The sequence below is a fragment of the Drosophila rhopaloa genome, unplaced genomic scaffold, assembly GCF_018152115.1.
Source record: "Drosophila rhopaloa isolate 14029-0021.01 unplaced genomic scaffold, ASM1815211v1 contig_115, whole genome shotgun sequence".
In the NCBI taxonomy this organism is placed as follows: domain Eukaryota; kingdom Metazoa; phylum Arthropoda; class Insecta; order Diptera; family Drosophilidae; genus Drosophila; species Drosophila rhopaloa.
In genome coordinates, this window is record NW_025334990.1 from 16,985,794 (window position 1) to 17,003,490 (window position 17,697).

Here is a 17,697-nt window from a genome sequence, read left to right on the forward strand (position 1 = left end):
GCTGAAAGACGAGATTTAGATTCACTTACCTTGCGCCGCCTCACTATCTTGGCCGCGCAGCACTGGTTGCCGCAGCCGCCCACGCACTTGGCGTACTTCAACGGCTGCCTCGAGCGGCAGTCGTTCTCCGTGTAGTACTCGCGCACCTGCTCCTTGCGACAGGTGGACGCCGCTGCGGGGAAGAAGGATTCAACGAAGCGCAATTAGTCAGTGGGTTAAGGCAGTGGTTGCAACGTGAGCCTTGCGGCTGGATAATTAGTGCTAACAAAGTGCACAGTGTCCCCACCCCAAAAACCCCCTGAGATTTTCCTTTGATGGATGAGTGGCGTGAGAAGCGAGTGTCGTGAATGTTGGTGTGCGAATATGTGCCAATAATTAAGTTTTAGGGGGTGTTAGTATGTCGTAGTATGCGAAGAGTTCACTTCTGAATTTGCAATTACGCTACAAGGCTACGTGGTTAAATTTCCTTGAAAATGATTACATATGTATATCAGTACTTTCGATTTCATTAAAGCTAAAGCTAAGTTCAAACAGAATATATATGGGATCAAAATACTTTAGGGATAATAAGATAATTTTGGTTGAAAATTTAGTTTGACGTTATTTTTAGCTAAGTAGCTTTTAAATAATTCCATTTTTATCCTGTTAGTTATATTGTTCTTGCTTCAAGTTTGCAAATTAGCCAGATTCTTTTAAAAAGTTAAGCTAGTAGACTTGTATATCCATGTCCTCATAAAACTACAACTCATAAAAAAGCCTGCACTCTATTGATTGCTTGGTGCACCTGTTTTATGGATGGCTATATAGATGTTACATGCCCCCGCTACACTCGACTGTAAGTTATGATTGGCCTTTCCGTTACCCATTTTTATGGTTAGTAATAAACGGCATACACCCCCTTATATAAGTTGTGAGTTGTGAGTAGCATAAGCATGATAGATGTATGTATGTACCGGTGACTGTTGGGGGCTCTGTGCTGCCCTCACCTTGATCGCAGAAGCGGCCTCGCTGGCCATGCTTGCACTTGCACTGGTAGCCGTCCCGTGCGTTGGAGTTTGGCACGCAGCGACTGCCCCGACGGCACTTATTCTCCAGGCAGGGATCCACCGGCTCCTAAATAGGGAAAATAGTGTTAGTTCTGTAAAATCAGTGGGTAATCCCATCAAAAACCCACCTCTTTGATGTGCGGCGTTTCATCCATGAAGTCTTGCTCGTCGTCCTCCTCCTCTTGCTGCTCTCCTTCGAGCAGCGCACATCCGGGAGTTATCTTCTGCTGGCGCTGGGCATTGCCAAAGTCCACTAGCTTGTGGTTGATCCACACCTCCTTCATGCAGCCCTTGAAGCTGGTGAGATTGCGGATCTGCCAGTTCTTGTAGGCCTGCTGGGCAGGATCCACGGGCAGGCCGCCCAGGAACATGGGCGTCGTGAGCTTCAGGTAGTCGTTGGAACCCTCGTTGATGATGGAGCGGGCCAATCCGCGATCCACGCGCAGCGTGAAATTCTTCTTGACGGCCAGCAGCTCCACAGCGTGGTACTTTCCATCGGCCACCATCTCAAAGCTGTACATAGTCGACACCGGGTAGTTGCCCACGTCGTAGCTAACGCGTATACGCCCGTTGAACAGCTCTACTGCCAGGTGAGCATCCTGTCCGTCGTACATGAGAATGCCATTCTGCTCGGCGCTACTAAACACTATGGTCACATTCGCCTCCGGACGTGTGCGCAGAGGCTCCAGTTCCACATACGAGTTGTTGTGCACGAAACTGATGCTGGTGAGGTACTCGCACCATTTTCCAGTGTATCCCGGATGACACCTGCACAGGTAGTCGCTTCCCTGCGCATTTGGCTGGAAGCAGACGCCGTGCTTGCACTCGTGGTTCTGGCACGGCGACGTTTGCGGGTACATCATCGAGATCATGTTGTGGCCTTCGCAGTACTTGCCCGTGTAATCGTCCGGACAGCGGCACACATAGTCGTTGATGCCGTCCACGCAGGTGCCGCCGTTCTGGCACATGTGGTTCTGGCAGTCGTCAATGTTGTCCGTGCAATTGGTGCCATGGAATCCCGCCTGGCAGTCGCAGCTGTAATGGGTGAAGTGGTCCATGCACTTGGCTCCGTTCGCGCAGGGATTGAACTCAGGACTGCAGAACTGGATCTTGGTGTCGCAGAACTCGCCACTGAATCCCGGCTGACACTCACACTTGTACGACTCCACGCCGTCGATGCAGGTGGCGTTGTTCTGGCACTTGATCTCGCCTAGGCAGTCGTCGATGTTGGTCTCGCAGCGGGCACCCGTGTATCCCGGGGCACACTGGCAGCTAAAGCGACCCTCCTCTAGCACCGTACAGGTGGCATTGTTGCGGCACGGATTCCCGTAGCAGGCGTCGATCATGAACTCGCAGTGCTTGCCGTGGTAGCCCGGCTGACAAAGGCACTGGTACTCCCGCTGGGGCAGGGCCACGCACTGGGCCTGATTCTGACAGGGCTGCTCGAAGCAGGCGTTGCACTTGGCCAGAATGTCATTGCGCACGCGGCCACGGCACACGAAGCTCGACGAGGGCGTCGACAGGATCAGCTTGTCCTTCATCTGTTCCGGCTCCGCGCAGCGAGCGATTCCCGGCTCGACGTAGTCCAGCTTGATCCAGTCGGAGAACCACTTCAGGCCGCAGTCACAGTACAAAGGATTGCTGCCCAAGGCTCTGCAGAAAGAAGAGGTTCAATGGACCGTCCAACACGGATCCTAGTGTCCCAATCTACTCACATGTGGGTCAACGACTTGAGGTCCTCGAAGGAGCCCTCCGGCAGCATCGAGATGCGGTTGCCGTGCAGCGAGAGCACGCGCAGGTTATTCAGGCCAGACAACGCATGCCGCTGCAGACACTGCAGCTTGTTGTACGAGATGATGCTGCGAAGGGCAGGAGAACCGGGGAAACGTTTACAAATTGCATTAGGCCAACACACAGTCACAAACAGACACATGCGGCAATTGATGAAGAAATGAAAGTAATTGCAAAACGTTTTCCATTCGCAAACGGAGGAGAAACACCAGAAATAACGGCTAAGCTTTGATTGTGGATAGCGCACACCAACGGACACAGTGGGCTGATGCTGGACGGGTTGAAAAGCCAGCATCCGACAGGGTCTTTAATAACAGTGGTTTACTAATTGAAGGCAGTTTCATCATCTAACGATTCTACAGTTTAACAGGATGGTTCAATCTGGTCTACGTAACATTAATTAATGGACATTAATCAAAGCAGGTAACCGTTAGTAAAGTAAAACATTGTCAAATACTTCTCTACTTTGTCTTTATAGTCTGTGTTTTCTAGATAACTAATATAAAACAAATATTTATCCCTAAACACTTAGTTTTCAACCCACTGTTTGGCTAGGAGTCGCTGACGCTGACGTCGAAGTCCGCGCCAACGACTAATGCTTAAGCACGAGTCACGATTTCGACTTTACGTCTCGGAATGAATTTCGTGCCTGCGCCTTCTTGGCTTGCAGTGCTCTGCCCTGCTGGGGCCTGCCTTCTGGACAAAGGGGACGGACCTCGAGCCCCGGCCCATGGCCCAATCCCAGTCCCAATCCCCTGGCCAGGTCGACAAACGATGCAATTGGCACAGAATTGTGTCAAGCCCTCTTGAGCCTTCGATTTGCGCTGCTTTTGCTGTTATTTCGTGGTTTCCGTGCTGTGGTGGTGGAGCAATTAAAAAGTCATTAGGCCTAGGTGCACTTACAGTGTGGACAGCTTGGTCAGATTGGCGAAGGTATAGTTGGACAGAATGGTGATCTGGTTGTTGCTGAGATCTCTGTGGATGGAAGGCCAAGTGGCGAATTAGTTTCTGCACTGGAGATGCACTTCACAAGATACTCACAGTCGGGTGAGGGCGCGCAGGTGGCGGATGCGCTCGTAGTGGATCTGCTCGATCTCGTTGGACTCCAGATAGAGTTCCGACGTCTCGGCCGGGATGCCGCGCGGAATCTCCTTGAGCTGGTTGCGCGAACATCGGACCACGGTACCGGTGCAGGTGCAGGATGGCGGGCAGTAGCCGTCGCCCAGGCAGCCCTCGCTGTTCTCGCTGCTGCACTTGAATTCCGAGTGGGGCAGGTCCTTGATCTGCACGTCACGTACCTTCGAGGGGGCTCCGCAACGTGCCGCTCCGCCGTTCAGCGATTTTTTGCGCAGCCATTCCGCGAACCAGGCCAAATGACAATTGCAATTGAATGGATTCGAGGCGAGGTTCCTGTGTTGGCGAAAAAAAAATGTGACAGCATTGGCCACACAAAAACGATTACGATAACGGCGTTGATAAAGGGTTCTTATAATTCAATTTTCCCTTCCAGCTGCATGACTGTTTGATAAATTAATTCCGTATTCATTCGGTGCCGTACTCAGCATATGTTACTCCCCCTCTGCTCCCAAGCCTGAAAATCCATGCCAGGCACTTTAATTATGCGGACCAAGGGTTTTAGGAGCGGAGCAAGTGAAACAATGGCGCACAAATTACATTGGCAATTCCAAAGTTGCAGCCGAGTCCAGACTAATTTAATAAGCAATTCTGCTTTGTCATGCCACCAGCTATGCCAGCTCCCAATTACATGTGTATATGTTAGAAAGTGTACACTGAACTTATCAATTACTATATATGTTCTCCCAAATACGTGTACAACATACTCTAGGAGTTCTTAAGGCAAGAACTAAAATGTTCTACTTGGGATTATGATGCCTTTATAAAGATTGTGGTCCTGGAGTTACGATTTCTGATGATTAACTGTTCTTTTGATTAATATGCTTAGAAAATATTATGATTTAAAATAAGTAACCATCCTAATTTCATCTTTTTTTTCAGTTCTAATATTTTTTTCCCAGTGTATCAGTGTGTGTAGGCCGCAGGCAGCTAACTAACACTTTGGGCTCCTTTCACGCAACACCTTTGAAGGTGGTGAATTGAGGGACTGTGGCTGGTGGGCGGGATCAGGGATGCGGTGGTGGGTGTCATGTGTTGCACAGCACTTAATGAATTTCATTGATGCTATTTATTAGCTACTTAAATGAATTTTACAATAATTTGCGAGCAGCCCAGCGGACCACATAGCACCTCTTCTCTCGCTTCCCGACTCGCCTGGGCGCTCTCCATTGAACTCAATTTTAATTAATTAAATCATCGAAGGCGCACACACACACATGGCCGTATGTATTCTCCCTTCTGGTTTTGTGTGCTCGGGGGATGATTTACAGGCTGGGAAAGTGGGGGAGCAGGGGCTACTTGGCTGGAAAGAAAGAGGAGCTAGTGGTATCTGTTATCGCAGCAGCAGTTCAGACAGAGACCCACACAAGTACGTATGCGGAGGAGCAACCCATGCTATAAATTGAAGTTCAATTGAATTATATACAATAGTTTGCTGTGCTTTTGGTTGCTGCCATGGTAAAGCAAAACTGATTTGAAGTCAGCAGACCAAGCACACAGAGCAGACGGAGCACACTGAGCAGCCACATCAGACAGCAGAGTTCAACTGGAGAACAATCAGAACCATTAACCTCATTTTACGAGCGAGGAGCTGATGTTCCTCCTCACCATCCCGCCGGGCAATTAATGCTTAAGCCAAATCATTTATCTATTGAAGTGCATCCCGAGCACTTGGCACAGTTTTAATTGCTACGCACAGCAGCAAAGGAATTCGGATAGAAGGAAATCTGGGAATCTGGTTACTTACAGCGACGTCAGCGAGTTGAGATGCTCAAACGAACCGGGCATAACGCATGAGATTTGATTGTCGTACAGATTGCTGAAACGAAAAGAGATTGCGTAATGTCAGGTACTCGTTTACAGGTAGTGGTTACGTTAATTAAAGGGTAATCAGGCCTTAATCAGGTATAAATGGGGAATATAATTGTAGTACAATTCAAGGAAAAGTAATATGAGGGGTAAATTGTAAAATCCACAACAATATAGTATATACTTACAGAGTCTTCAGTTGGTGCAGGCCCAGGAACATCTTGTTGGAGATCTCCTTGATCTTGTTCTCGCCCAGCTGCAGCTCCTGGATGTGGGAGGCGCCCTCGAAGGCATTCGGTTCGATGCCGGTCAGCTGGTTGCGCTTCAGCTCCAGCTTGACCAGATGCGGCAGGCGGCCAAAGAGGCCATCGGAGCTGATGCGTCCCAGTTCGTTGTCGTTGAGCAAACTGCCAAATGAAATAATATATTGAGTTACGGATGCGGGGGGGGGGGCAGGATGCAGGGACATGGCATCCGGAAGTCGACTTACAGCTCGGTCGTGTGCAGGGGAATGTCGCGCGGGATCTCCTTCAGACCCCGGCCCGTACAGTCGACGGTGGTGCCCTCGCAGTGGCACATCGCCGGACAGTCGGAGTCCATGCGGCACTCGCCGGACAGCTTCATCCGCAATTCATCCCAGGAGCCTGAATGGGTTGGGGGAAGAGGGTGCGATTCAGTTGGCTGGTTAAGTACAAGGACACTGGGTGCAGTCTTACATTTGAATTTCTCCTCGCGCAGCGATTCAATCCGACGACGATGCATCCGCTTCGGTGACTCGCAGCGGGCTCCACTCGTCTCTATGGGATTTTTGTGCAAATAGTCGGCCAGCCAGCGCAGATTGCAGTCGCAGATGAAAGGATTCTTGGCCAGATGTCTGTGTGCGGCGAGTGTACGAGTGTGGCAGTGTGCGTGTGCAAAAGGAAAGAAAGTAAGCAAAGAAAGTAGCATTGAGCATTCGACTGAATGGCTGAAATGGTTATGCAGCAGGACTTCAAGGGGGACGGGTCCAGATACCAAGACGCTGCCCGGGAAACTGAAGGGAGGAGGCTTGAGACGTCTTAAAAGTGCACCAGCCTTGTGGCTACGACATTTCCGTTGTTGTTCTCCCTCGCTCGCCGTTGTTGTTTTGCAACTATTTAAAAGCGATTCCCGGCAGGGTTGCCAAACGGTTGGGGATTGTGCAAATAGTAAATGTTTTTAGTATTTCAATTGAGTTACGGAGAGGCTGGTCCCAGAAGTATATTTTAGCTTGTTAGCCAGTCGCAACTCAATCGATTTTATTGGCTACTATTTAAAATGCTTTTTATGCCTTCTGGGATAAAGTCGGTTGAGGCCCATAAAAATTGGATAGCATTCACTTTTCATTATTTGTACGGATGTGCATTGCTTTTAAAAGTTGCACGAACTCATAACTTTTAAAAATGCTTTGCCAATTTAAGCTCGAAAGTCTACTGTAAAATTTTAGGACTTACTAGTATTTAGTATTATTATTGGAGAGGAGAAAGTTTGATTGAGAAATCTATTTATCTAAGGGTTTACTAATTTATTTTTAGAAAGGCTTAACATAATATCAATATCACTTAAAAAGAATGTTTCCAACTTTGTTCTTTTTTATGATTTATCCCCTTCTAAAAAATAAAAGAAAACATAACAAATTCGCTATGTCAATATGATCATTAGCATATCTTAGCATATCGAAACTGCTTAGGACCTGAAGATCCGTTGAGTTTCCGCTGAAATATGCGAAACCCAACTAACCGGAAAGCCGACAACCCTGGCAAATACTTAACCCACTCAAGCATACAAATCCCCTGGCTCCCGTACTTATGGCACCCCCCGCCCTAAACCCCTTTTTCAGACCCTGACGCCCATCCAAGTTTTTAGTCGCAGCCTCGTAGTCGAGCGTACATTTATCGATGCCAAAAGGAGAATTCTTCTCGGCGTCTTCGCCTTTTGTTCGCTCCTAGGGCCGAAAGTCTTCACGGTTCACAGAGAGGGGGATGGATGGTTGGATGGATGGATGCTGGGGGCGGGAGAAGCTTCTTGTTTGCTGCTAAACAAATGTCAACGCGAACTCTGAAGCGGACTCAAGATGAGGAGGGAGGCGAGGGGCGCGCAGTCAAAGGCAACTACTAAATGCACTTCAGAGGTTTAACACCAAAGTGCCTGCTCCATTCAAGATGGGATCCCGACATGGGCTCGGGACCCATGTTCCCCACTCGAGTGTGGATGGTGGGCGTTCAGGGGGCGGAGTGGGACTCCATGTACTTACACCGTTTTGATGCTCTTCATGGCGTCGAATGTGCCATTAGCCAGCGACTGGATGTTGTTGTCGTACAGGGAGAGCAGGCTCAGGCTGTGCAGGTCGCGGAAGGCATCCTTGCGTATGCACGAGATCTCGTTGGCGTTCAACAGCAGCAGCTGCAGCGAGCCGAGTCCTTTGAACACGCCCGAGGGTAAATCCTTTATTTTATTGCCGTACAGCACGCTGATGGGATGATGCCACGATGGTACAATGGCCCGTTGACGATGGGTGGAGCCGACATGGAAAAGAACACAAATAGAACACACGACGAATGTTAACAAAGCTCGAAAAAAAACACAAAAAAGAAAACACAAGCCCCGCCAGGAGGTGGCACAAAAAATTACAAAAAATAAAAATCACTCTGCGGGCAAAGACAAAGTGGTTAGGTTCTTCTTGTTACTGCCGCTGCTGTCATTCTTCTTGTTGATCTTGTTGTTGTTGTTGTTGCGGGCGGCAACTGGTTTGTTTGGCACTGAAAAACCAAGAGATGGGCTTCGCCTGTAGGTCGTGACACGCCAAAATTCTAGATAAATCTAATACTCAAGAGTTGGTAAGAAAACTCATCTTCTTTAGTTAAAAGTCTATCCATAACATTATTTTTTTAAATATTTAAGAAAGTTAATTTACCAAGCTAATCCCAATAAAATACTCTACCTTAATATACTTAACTACCTTTCTTCATTTAATTTAAGAATTATCTGCGTAAAATGCATCTATTTGATAAACCACTCATAAATATTTAATTGGCCTGAGAAAATTAGTACGTACAATCCCTTTAAGAATTCGGTACAAGTAATATTCCTTTGTTTTTGTAAGGTACTCATTAAAATGGTATTATGCTTATAATAATAATATGTATAATCCCCTACAAGAGTTTAAATTGTACAAAGGCACTCTTCCAAAACCTACTCAAAAATGCAGAAATTAAATCCCTTCTAATGTGGCTAGCATTAATTAAGTCCGTGTCACGTTTCCAGCTCCGGCGCACACATCCTCGTCGAGGAGGAGAAGGAGTGGCTGGGTGTCTGGCGAGGGGGGATTCGCACAGGTAAGCCGATGCCTGGCGGTGTGAGCTGGCAGGAACGCTTAGCGTAGGCCGATTAGCTCGCTTCTGGCCCGGCCCAAAGGCACCTCTTGGCCCATTCCCCCTCCCGATGCGACTCGGTTCAGGTGAGTTTGCCCCAGTGCAGGGCAGCTCAAGTGAGTGCACACTTTGTTCTGCAATGGCTACTTGTTGCACTGGCAGGTAAAGTGGCAGCACCACCTCCACCAACGGGCATTATCTACTTACAGAGTGGTTAACTGCTTTAGTCCGCTCAGGGCATCGTGGGCAATTCGGGAGATGTTGTTGTTGGACAGGTCGATGCGTCGCAGTCGTCGAAAGCTGGAGAACGATTTCGGCGGCAGTTCGGTAATGAAGTTCTGCTCGAGGCGGCTGTAAAAATCAGAGTGTAAAGGAAGGGAGTCAGCGAGGCAATCCCCTATCCAAATGAGATGCACCACTTACAGCTCGGTGGTGTCGTCGGGCAAGGTGACGGGCACGCTGGTCAGACTCTTCTCACGGCAATCGACGATCCCGTCCGCACAGCGACATGGGTGCGGACAGCTGTTCTCCGCCCCGCATTCCATCGGTGCGTGCTCCGTCAGACCTGATGGACAAACAATATGGTTAGTGGGGAGATCAGGATAAGTAGCTCGCTCTTGCTCGAAATAAAGCTGGCATTAACCAGCTCCGGTAGCTGGGAAAACAAGCATCCGATTTGGATCTGGCTCGCTTTTCCACCAGCAGTAGCATAATTATCAATGCTACTGCACAACTCGCTCCAGCGGCGGGGTAAAGGGGGTGTAGGGGGGCTGGGGGAAATGGGTTTGGGGAGGTGCAACTATAACCAGCCGCTGGTCATAAATGTTTACCCACATAATTCCATAGCATTTCATCCAAAACGAAAGTCAAACAAGCAAGGAATTATAGATCACTCAAGTGGAAAGGTGGAAGTGTGGATACGCTTTCGTGATGGATTCGTTAGGTAAATATGCTTGGAGGAGAGATTGAAATCTAAGAGCTTTGCAAGATAACAACTAAATGGTCCCAAATATAAAATAGACAGATATAAATAGATCTAGCGATTTTGAAAATACAAAACGACTTATATCAAAAATGTTACTCTTAAATCCTCAAACCAGCAATCTGTTCATCAGGATTTCTAGCCTAGGAAAAATTCTCAGAAACATTGTTAATCACTTCAGAAACCCCCACATTTCCCATTATTATAGGCACTAAAGTTTTATCCAACTTGACACGGGTCATTCAGGGATATACCATCTCATCTGCATACTCATATCGATTACAGGCTCCCCAGAAAAACCAACCACAGCGCAAAACAATGCGATACCCTAACCATTCAGCAGAAATGGTTGAGCCAAGAAACTCGTTTCATGGCTGCATCGTTTTGGGGCGCATTTTCCGCTTCATTGAGCGCTTCACGCTCGGTCTTCAGCTTTGCTTTTCGTTTTGGCCACTTCCCATTCACTTGGCCCGCAGCTCCATCTTCATCTTCATCTCCGTCTCCGACTCCTGCTCAAGTCTTAAGCCTTCGCTGGGCATCTGCATCGGCATCTTCGGTAAGCGGAGAAGCCAAAAAGTACAAACACCAGGCAATGATTTCGACGGCGTTAAACGTTTTGGCAAACACACGACCTGGCTGATGGAAAAGAGGGGGATGGCAATCGCATCCAATGGATGAAGCCACCAAAGCACCAAGTGGTTTCTCGCCAGATATTGTGGTGCTGATGGTGGTTGGTTCGTGGGCGTACGAGGCAGCGGGGCGTGCCCATATGACTGCTTATGATTTATAACCGCAATGCTTTGTTTTCCTCGCTTTGGCATAAAAAACTAATTAATTTCTTCTATGGAACGGGTGGAGGAGGGTAAAAGGGGAGGAGCAGCCAAATGTTGCCCATTTTTGGTAGCATTTCAGGGAGTGGAAGCTGCCACAACATGTTGCACAAAACACCGGGCCATCGGCCATTACATACCCGAGCATTTGAACTCCTGGTCGTGCAGGTCCGCCACGTTTTGGCCCTTCAGCTGCGATGGCGACTGGCAGCGGGTGTAGGGCGCCAGGCGGGTGGCGCTGCGGAGGAACCGCGACAACCAGGACAGATGGCAGTCGCAGGCGAACGGATTGTCGGACAGTCGGAGCGCCCGCAGACGCCCTAGTCCGCCGAAGATGTTGTGCGGCAGCGACGTCAGGTTGTTGTTGTTCAGTGTGCTGCAAAATACGGAAGGAGAGGAGGGGAGATGGTCAGTACAGCGCAGATGATCCGGCCTTATCAACCAACTATATCTATGGGCTGGTTATGGTTATGGCTCTAAGGGCTGGGCATGGCCAAAACAGCACAAATCGAGTGCCGATCAAATTTTAATTAAATTTTTCAGCGTACATCGCGTTTCCTGGTTCATATATGGAATTGACTTTACTTTTCCATTTTTCATACAGCTTATTCTTGTTTAGCAGTGAATTTTAATTACTTTTTTATATTTACTAGCTTTTAAATAAATTTACAAATGTTATCTTACACATCTTGTAGTACTAGATAATCATTAAAGTGATAATAGATATAGTTGGTTGATAGATACTCAGTTTAAAGTGCTGTTTGCTTGGCCAACTGCCAAATAATATGCAACATCCCAATTTAAAATGCTTCCATTTTACTGAGAATTTATAATTGGAAAACTAGGAATTTAGTCGGCTTTGTTTTAGCATCAATGTGACCTAGTTTGTTGCAAACTTTTTTGTGATTAGTTTCTTTTTATTAATTCATACAAATCGATTTGTTTTTATTTTCCATATAATCTTTTTTCTTACTAGATAGTGCAAGTTTAACCTCGATTTACACTCTCTTGCCAAACTGTTAAACGCTTACACCACCACTTGCCATACATTAATTTGGTCGTGCCTACTCCCTTCTAATCAGTTGATATATGAGCTCCATTTCGGCTGCGATTGGTTTATCTGGCCACTAAGCTTAGCCATTTATTATGTAATTTAGTCAGAGCATTAACTGATTGATTTTTAATTCATTGATTAATTCCCGTTTGATTGATTAAAAAAAGGCACTAAAATCATTGATTAATTACTCGGCTTGACTGGTGCGCAGTTCCATTGATTGACTCGCTAATTTGGTTATTCTGCCCCTTCACTTTGGTTTCTTGAAGTCAAAAAGTACTCACAGTATCTCCAGCTCCACCAAACCCTTGAAGGCGTGTTCATCCAGACAGGTGATCTGGTTATTGTCCAGCTGAAGACTCCGCAGCGATTGGGCGCCCTTGAAGACGCGTCTTCCCACCGTGACGATGACATTGTTGGAGATGTCCCTAGGGATCGAGAGAACCATAAGTATGTGATCCGATAAGGAAACAGACTTGACTACAAGTGTCGACTACTATCGGCTACTTTGGAGTTTACTTACAATCGCAAAAGACTCGCTGAACTTGTCACTAAGTTTTCAGGAATTGCCTTTAATCGATTGTTGTTTAGGCGTCTGATTGGTTACAATGTTGGATTTGGTTTTTGGTGTTTTGATTTCGATTTCGATTTTGGTTTTGATTTTGGTATGGTTTTTGGTGTAGAGACGAGCATATTAGGTACGCAAAACGAAACGTAACGAAAGCAGAGAGAGACAAAGAACGGTAGAGATATGCAATAAAAATAAACAAGAACGAAAACGGGAATAAGATACAAAATGTTAACAATCGAAACTAAATCTGGCATCAAGCTAAATTCAATTTGCACGCTAGCTATATTCTAGGTCTAAGAAAATATGAATTGATTAAGATCCGTGGTGGAGATCGTCAAAAATTGGTTAGTAGTGAGTTCAATATTCAAAAATATATGTCATGCAACTAGCATTGGTAATAAACGAGTTATGGGTATATAACTGGGGGCTACTCACAGTCGCTCTAGTGAGACCAAATCTTGGAAGGAATTCCTCTCGATCGTGTGGATTTGGTTGTCCGTTAGTTGGCTGTGGAAATACGAAAAGTTAATCGGCCAATTTCGATTTAATGTACTATAATTTAACTTACAGCATTCGCAGCTTGGTCAGCCGCTGGAAATCCGTCTCGTATATCACGGTCAAATTATTGCCCTGCAACTCGCTGCAAATATAGATAAAGAAATTACGATTACAGAAATTGCATTAATTATGTTGCAAGTTGGAGCAGGAAGGATGCAACCCAAGACTCACTCGAACAGGCAGGCAGGGCGATAATTTTTTTTAATTGCTTGTAAGACAAGAAGACAACAGCAATCTGAGATATGAATGCAGCTGGCTGCCGCTGCCAAGGGGAAACCAGAGAGGGGGGGATGCAGCGAGAAAGAGTAAGAGATTTCTGCTGCTTGTTGCTGATAACGAAAATATGATATTTAATCATTGAACACGGGACGATACTCCCCAGCCTCCAACCCTCCAACGAAGCCAGAACTCGTTTCTCGGACAGAAACAAACAATTTCTTACCTGTAGATGTCATAACAATGAAATGCAACCGAGAAGCAGATACAAAAGACTTAACTTAACCGTGTGCGCATGCGCAACCATCACATCTACATACAAGCAACCACACATCCAACAACAAGTCGGTCCCAGCTGCTCACTTTTTGAGTAAGGTTCGAGTCTGGGTATCGAGGCCCGAACAACAGGTAGGAAGACCTTCGGCGACCCAAACGTAAAATATTTTCTGTGCGGCTTAAGCCTTAATGAATCTCGCATCAAGTTGCCGACGAAGAAGAAGCGGCTGGCTGTAGCCTGCTCCTCAGTTCACCCATGCTCTCCACACATACACGTCTTTTTAATGAGCTTAATATCTCTTTGAGATGTGGGCATCTCAGGCGCGGATCCCACTGATTACAGACGACCAACCATAGTAACTACACGATGAAAAATCCTGATCAAAATCCCATTTTTCTGATGGCCTATCGCTTATCAGTTTCAAAAGTTTCTTTTCTAAGCTCCGAATTTGTATACCTTACATATATGTACACAGTATTGGGGTTTTCTTGAAAATATGTTTCAATGTATTTTTTGAAACATTGTCGAGATGCATATCGATTTTTAAAGTATAAGATATCATAATTTTTTTATGTGTAGAACAAACAACATCAGATAGTCGAGCATACTTTCAATATGCTTTGTTTTGCTTTTGTTGGTGTAAAAATAAAAACAAAAGTCTTGCTCGTCGCCGCCTAATTGCCAAACATTTTTCAAACGCTTCTGGCGCTGGTTTTTATGTAATTTGTTTAAATCACTTTTGGTTGGAATGGTCGGTCGTATGCATAATTTTTGCCATTTTCCCTGGCTTATAATTAAACATTTAACTTCATTAGATGCGTGTGGGGCCCGATATAAAAGCCTTTTGTTGGTTTTCGCCCTCCGCTGCCAATTAGGTGCCATCTTGGGGTTTGCTCTTCTGTGGCCAGGTTCCCTTTTCCCTTTTGCAGTATTCCGTATTCCGAGCCGAAGAACAGGGGAACAACATCAAAAGCAGCTGCCACAGCTACCTCAGCTATAAATTAGTCGTCCTCAGGTGTTAAGGGCCACCGCTTGCCGACCAAGCCCCGCCCTCCCCCTTTCCGCAAATTAGATATGCAAAAATGCTGTCGTGTCAATTGAATCAACTGTGTGGGTGACTGGCAGCCTGTCAGCTTAGAACTCTTCTATTCCGGCACTTCTCTTCGGGTCTTTCTCCGCTCGGGGGCTTTGTAATTAAATGGCAATGACATGAGCGGGGGCGTCAAAAGGGGGCTGAGGAACACAATTTGCCAGAGCAGAGCCCTAGTTTGCTTTTGCCATTGTTTTTTTGTTCTGGGCGCCTCAATATTCGAACGTTCGGTGCACATCGACAGGCCCAATAGTTGTGGGCATGTTCAATATTTGATGTATGCTCGTGTGCCGGGTTAGAAGGTTCTGTTCTGCTCAAGCCAGCACTAGGGTGCCTCAAGGCTGGACTTAATCCGCGAAACTTTTTTATTAAAATCGAATTTAAAATGCGATTCAAGAAGATTTTGAAGTAACTATATAGTAAGTACTACAGTCGTATTTTCATAACATCAATCAGGGAAATTCAATATAATAAAGTTCAACTCAAACTTTTTTCAAACCATTTTAATGCAAACAAGAGAGAACGCTATAGTCGGGTGCCCTGACTATCAGATACCCGTTACTCAGGTAAAGGGAGTGCGAGGAAGATGGAGATAGAAACTTTGATCACGCATAACTTTTTAACGAATGGTCCGATTTGAAAAATTTCTTCTACATTTCGATAGGTATTGATAAACACAATAAAACTGCATTTTTACTTTTCCGAAATATTTAAATTTTTAAAATCGTATATAAGCGATTGTGGACGTTAAAGGGGGCGTGGCACCTTTTTGAAACAAACTTGCGCTGCGTAGGAACTCCTAGAATCTGCATGCAAAATGCCAATCTTCTAGCTTTTATAGTTTCCGAGATCTCAGCGTTCATACGGACAGACAGACAGAGAGACGGACAGACAGACGGACAGACGGACAGACGGACATGGCTATATCGACTCGGCTAGTGACCCTGATCAAGAATATATATACTTTATAGGGTCGGAAACGCTTCCTTCTAGCTGTTACATACTTTTGCACGAATACAATATACCCTTTTACTCTACGAGTAACGGGTATAATAAAGGATAGGAAAGATTTATGAAGGCGATGTCAAATGTTCCGACTATTATGTTTAAAATAGAAGTGATTTCTATTATAAAGAAATTTGAGCCATGAAACTTCCTCAAATTTATACGTGCCACAGACAATGTGACTTAGAGCGGCGGGTAGACTGTATTCAATTTCGTTGAAACAAAAGTATTTTCCACCTTTAGAGCCTCCCTTTGATGGCTTGGGGAATTAATTCCCCCGCTTCTACCTAATCTGTTGAAATCATAATTCCCCCAAGAGTCTTTCCATCACATCCTCACCTGGCAGCCGCTTATTTTGATTCTTTTCCAGCCCCTCCTAAGCTCTACTTAAGACTCTTGACACATTCTCCTGCGCACTTTGACACTCGGACTCGGCTGCTCATCTCTCCCAATGGAATGTCATTCAAAATGGCAAAAATATATATTTTCCGGGGGCCCTGAGGCACCCTGTGTATTGTATATATCGTGTGCCCGGTTCAGTTGGGTTCGGTTCTCTATTTTAAAATGCAAATATGTCGTGCATGTTGATATGTTTTCTGTTTCTGTTGGCTCACTGCTCTGTGTTTCTGTGTTTTATATTACTCTCTGTTTTCAACATTAAAAGCGAATAAATACAAAAAGAAAAAAATAAAATAAAAGAGCGCAAACAACAGCAGCCAAATGTGTCCCTGAGCGACGTTGCCAGCCAACTTGCAACCGAGTTGGCCTGCCTGACTGCTTATAACTGGGCTATAATGCTATAACGTTAATGCTGCTGCTGCTGGTGTGCTGGTGCCGGTGCTGATATCTGTTATTAATTTATGTAGAAAAACTGCAGCCACGACAGCAGGCTTTTGAGGCCGCTGAGGTTGGAGTTGAGAGGTGGTCGGGATGGGGCGTTGGGAGGTGGTATTTTGCATACACTTGCTAATTGCCGGCGCGTTAATTTATGTGGCGACTGTGAGCGATGGACAGAGGCGGAGATGGAGATGGAAATGCAGTCGGAATGGTTGGCAGAATCGCAGTCACAGCCACATTGGCTTAATGCATTCAACTCGGCAACATGCAACAATTATTGCCGCCTGGCCACTGATGCGCTTATGCGGCTCCTTCGGCGACAATTAATAAACTTAATGGCGATTTAATGTAAGCAGCTCGCCAAAGGAACAGCTCTCTTTTTGTGCAACTCTTGGGGCTGGCTGGATGGTTGGCCGGACCCTCGGGACCCTTTCCTTTCCTTTTCTTTTCCTCCTCCTTTATCGCTATCGACACGACGACATGGTCACGGATTTATTTATTTCCCCACACCAATCCTACTGCCCTGAACCCGCTGCTGTTGTTTGCCTATGCTGATTTTTAAATAAATACAAATCGGAACAATCCCGGCCAGCAGCAGGCGTGTGCGAGCGGGTCCGGGTCCGGCTTTATTATTTTAATAGAGTGTGCTCGATGTTTGAACAATTGGCCGGCCAAGGAAGAAGGAAGGGGCCTTCCATAATTGGAATTTGTCATGCAGTTGCCCGTCTGCCCAAGAGGAAGTATCTGAATGGAGATCCTAACTAAACGAAGCGAAATGGCAAGGTTTCGATATGGCATTGGTGCGGGACTTAACGGAAGTCTTTGTTGTCCCATGGGGGAAGTGTCTTTCTGTTGGTTTTACGTCTGCTCAGATTGTTTGCATAACGGAATTTCAATATAATTGTGAATTTAATATTGATTTATGGCTGCATTTGAAGGGGAGTGGTAATTGAATGCTGAAAGCAGTATTCACATATCAAATTGATTTTTAAGTCGTATTCAAGGCAGGAATTTTATGGGTGCAGAATACAAAATTATGGGAATTTTCAATGGTCAAAACTGAGAAAAGACTAGAAAACTGTTAAGATGTGGTGTTAATCTCTAGGAT

At 46.0% G+C, this 17,697-nt stretch overlaps 1 protein-coding gene across 1 annotated transcript in view; it reads right to left on the bottom strand.

Moving 5' to 3' along the window:
* Positions 1-17,697, bottom strand: part of LOC108048901 (protein slit) — a 54,624-nt gene that overhangs the window by 3,989 nt on the left and 32,938 nt on the right. Inside the window, 18 exon segments of the mRNA XM_017129845.2 lie at positions 30-172; positions 954-1,113; positions 1,175-2,699; positions 2,762-2,905; positions 3,741-3,812; positions 3,879-4,247; positions 5,719-5,790; positions 5,969-6,187; positions 6,271-6,424; positions 6,497-6,654; positions 8,053-8,268; positions 9,377-9,520; positions 9,593-9,734; positions 11,122-11,357; positions 12,320-12,463; positions 12,559-12,630; positions 13,042-13,113; positions 13,175-13,246. Of these exon segments, the coding sequence (XP_016985334.1) occupies positions 30-172; positions 954-1,113; positions 1,175-2,699; positions 2,762-2,905; positions 3,741-3,812; positions 3,879-4,247; positions 5,719-5,790; positions 5,969-6,187; positions 6,271-6,424; positions 6,497-6,654; positions 8,053-8,268; positions 9,377-9,520; positions 9,593-9,734; positions 11,122-11,357; positions 12,320-12,463; positions 12,559-12,630; positions 13,042-13,113; positions 13,175-13,246 (4,114 nt within the window).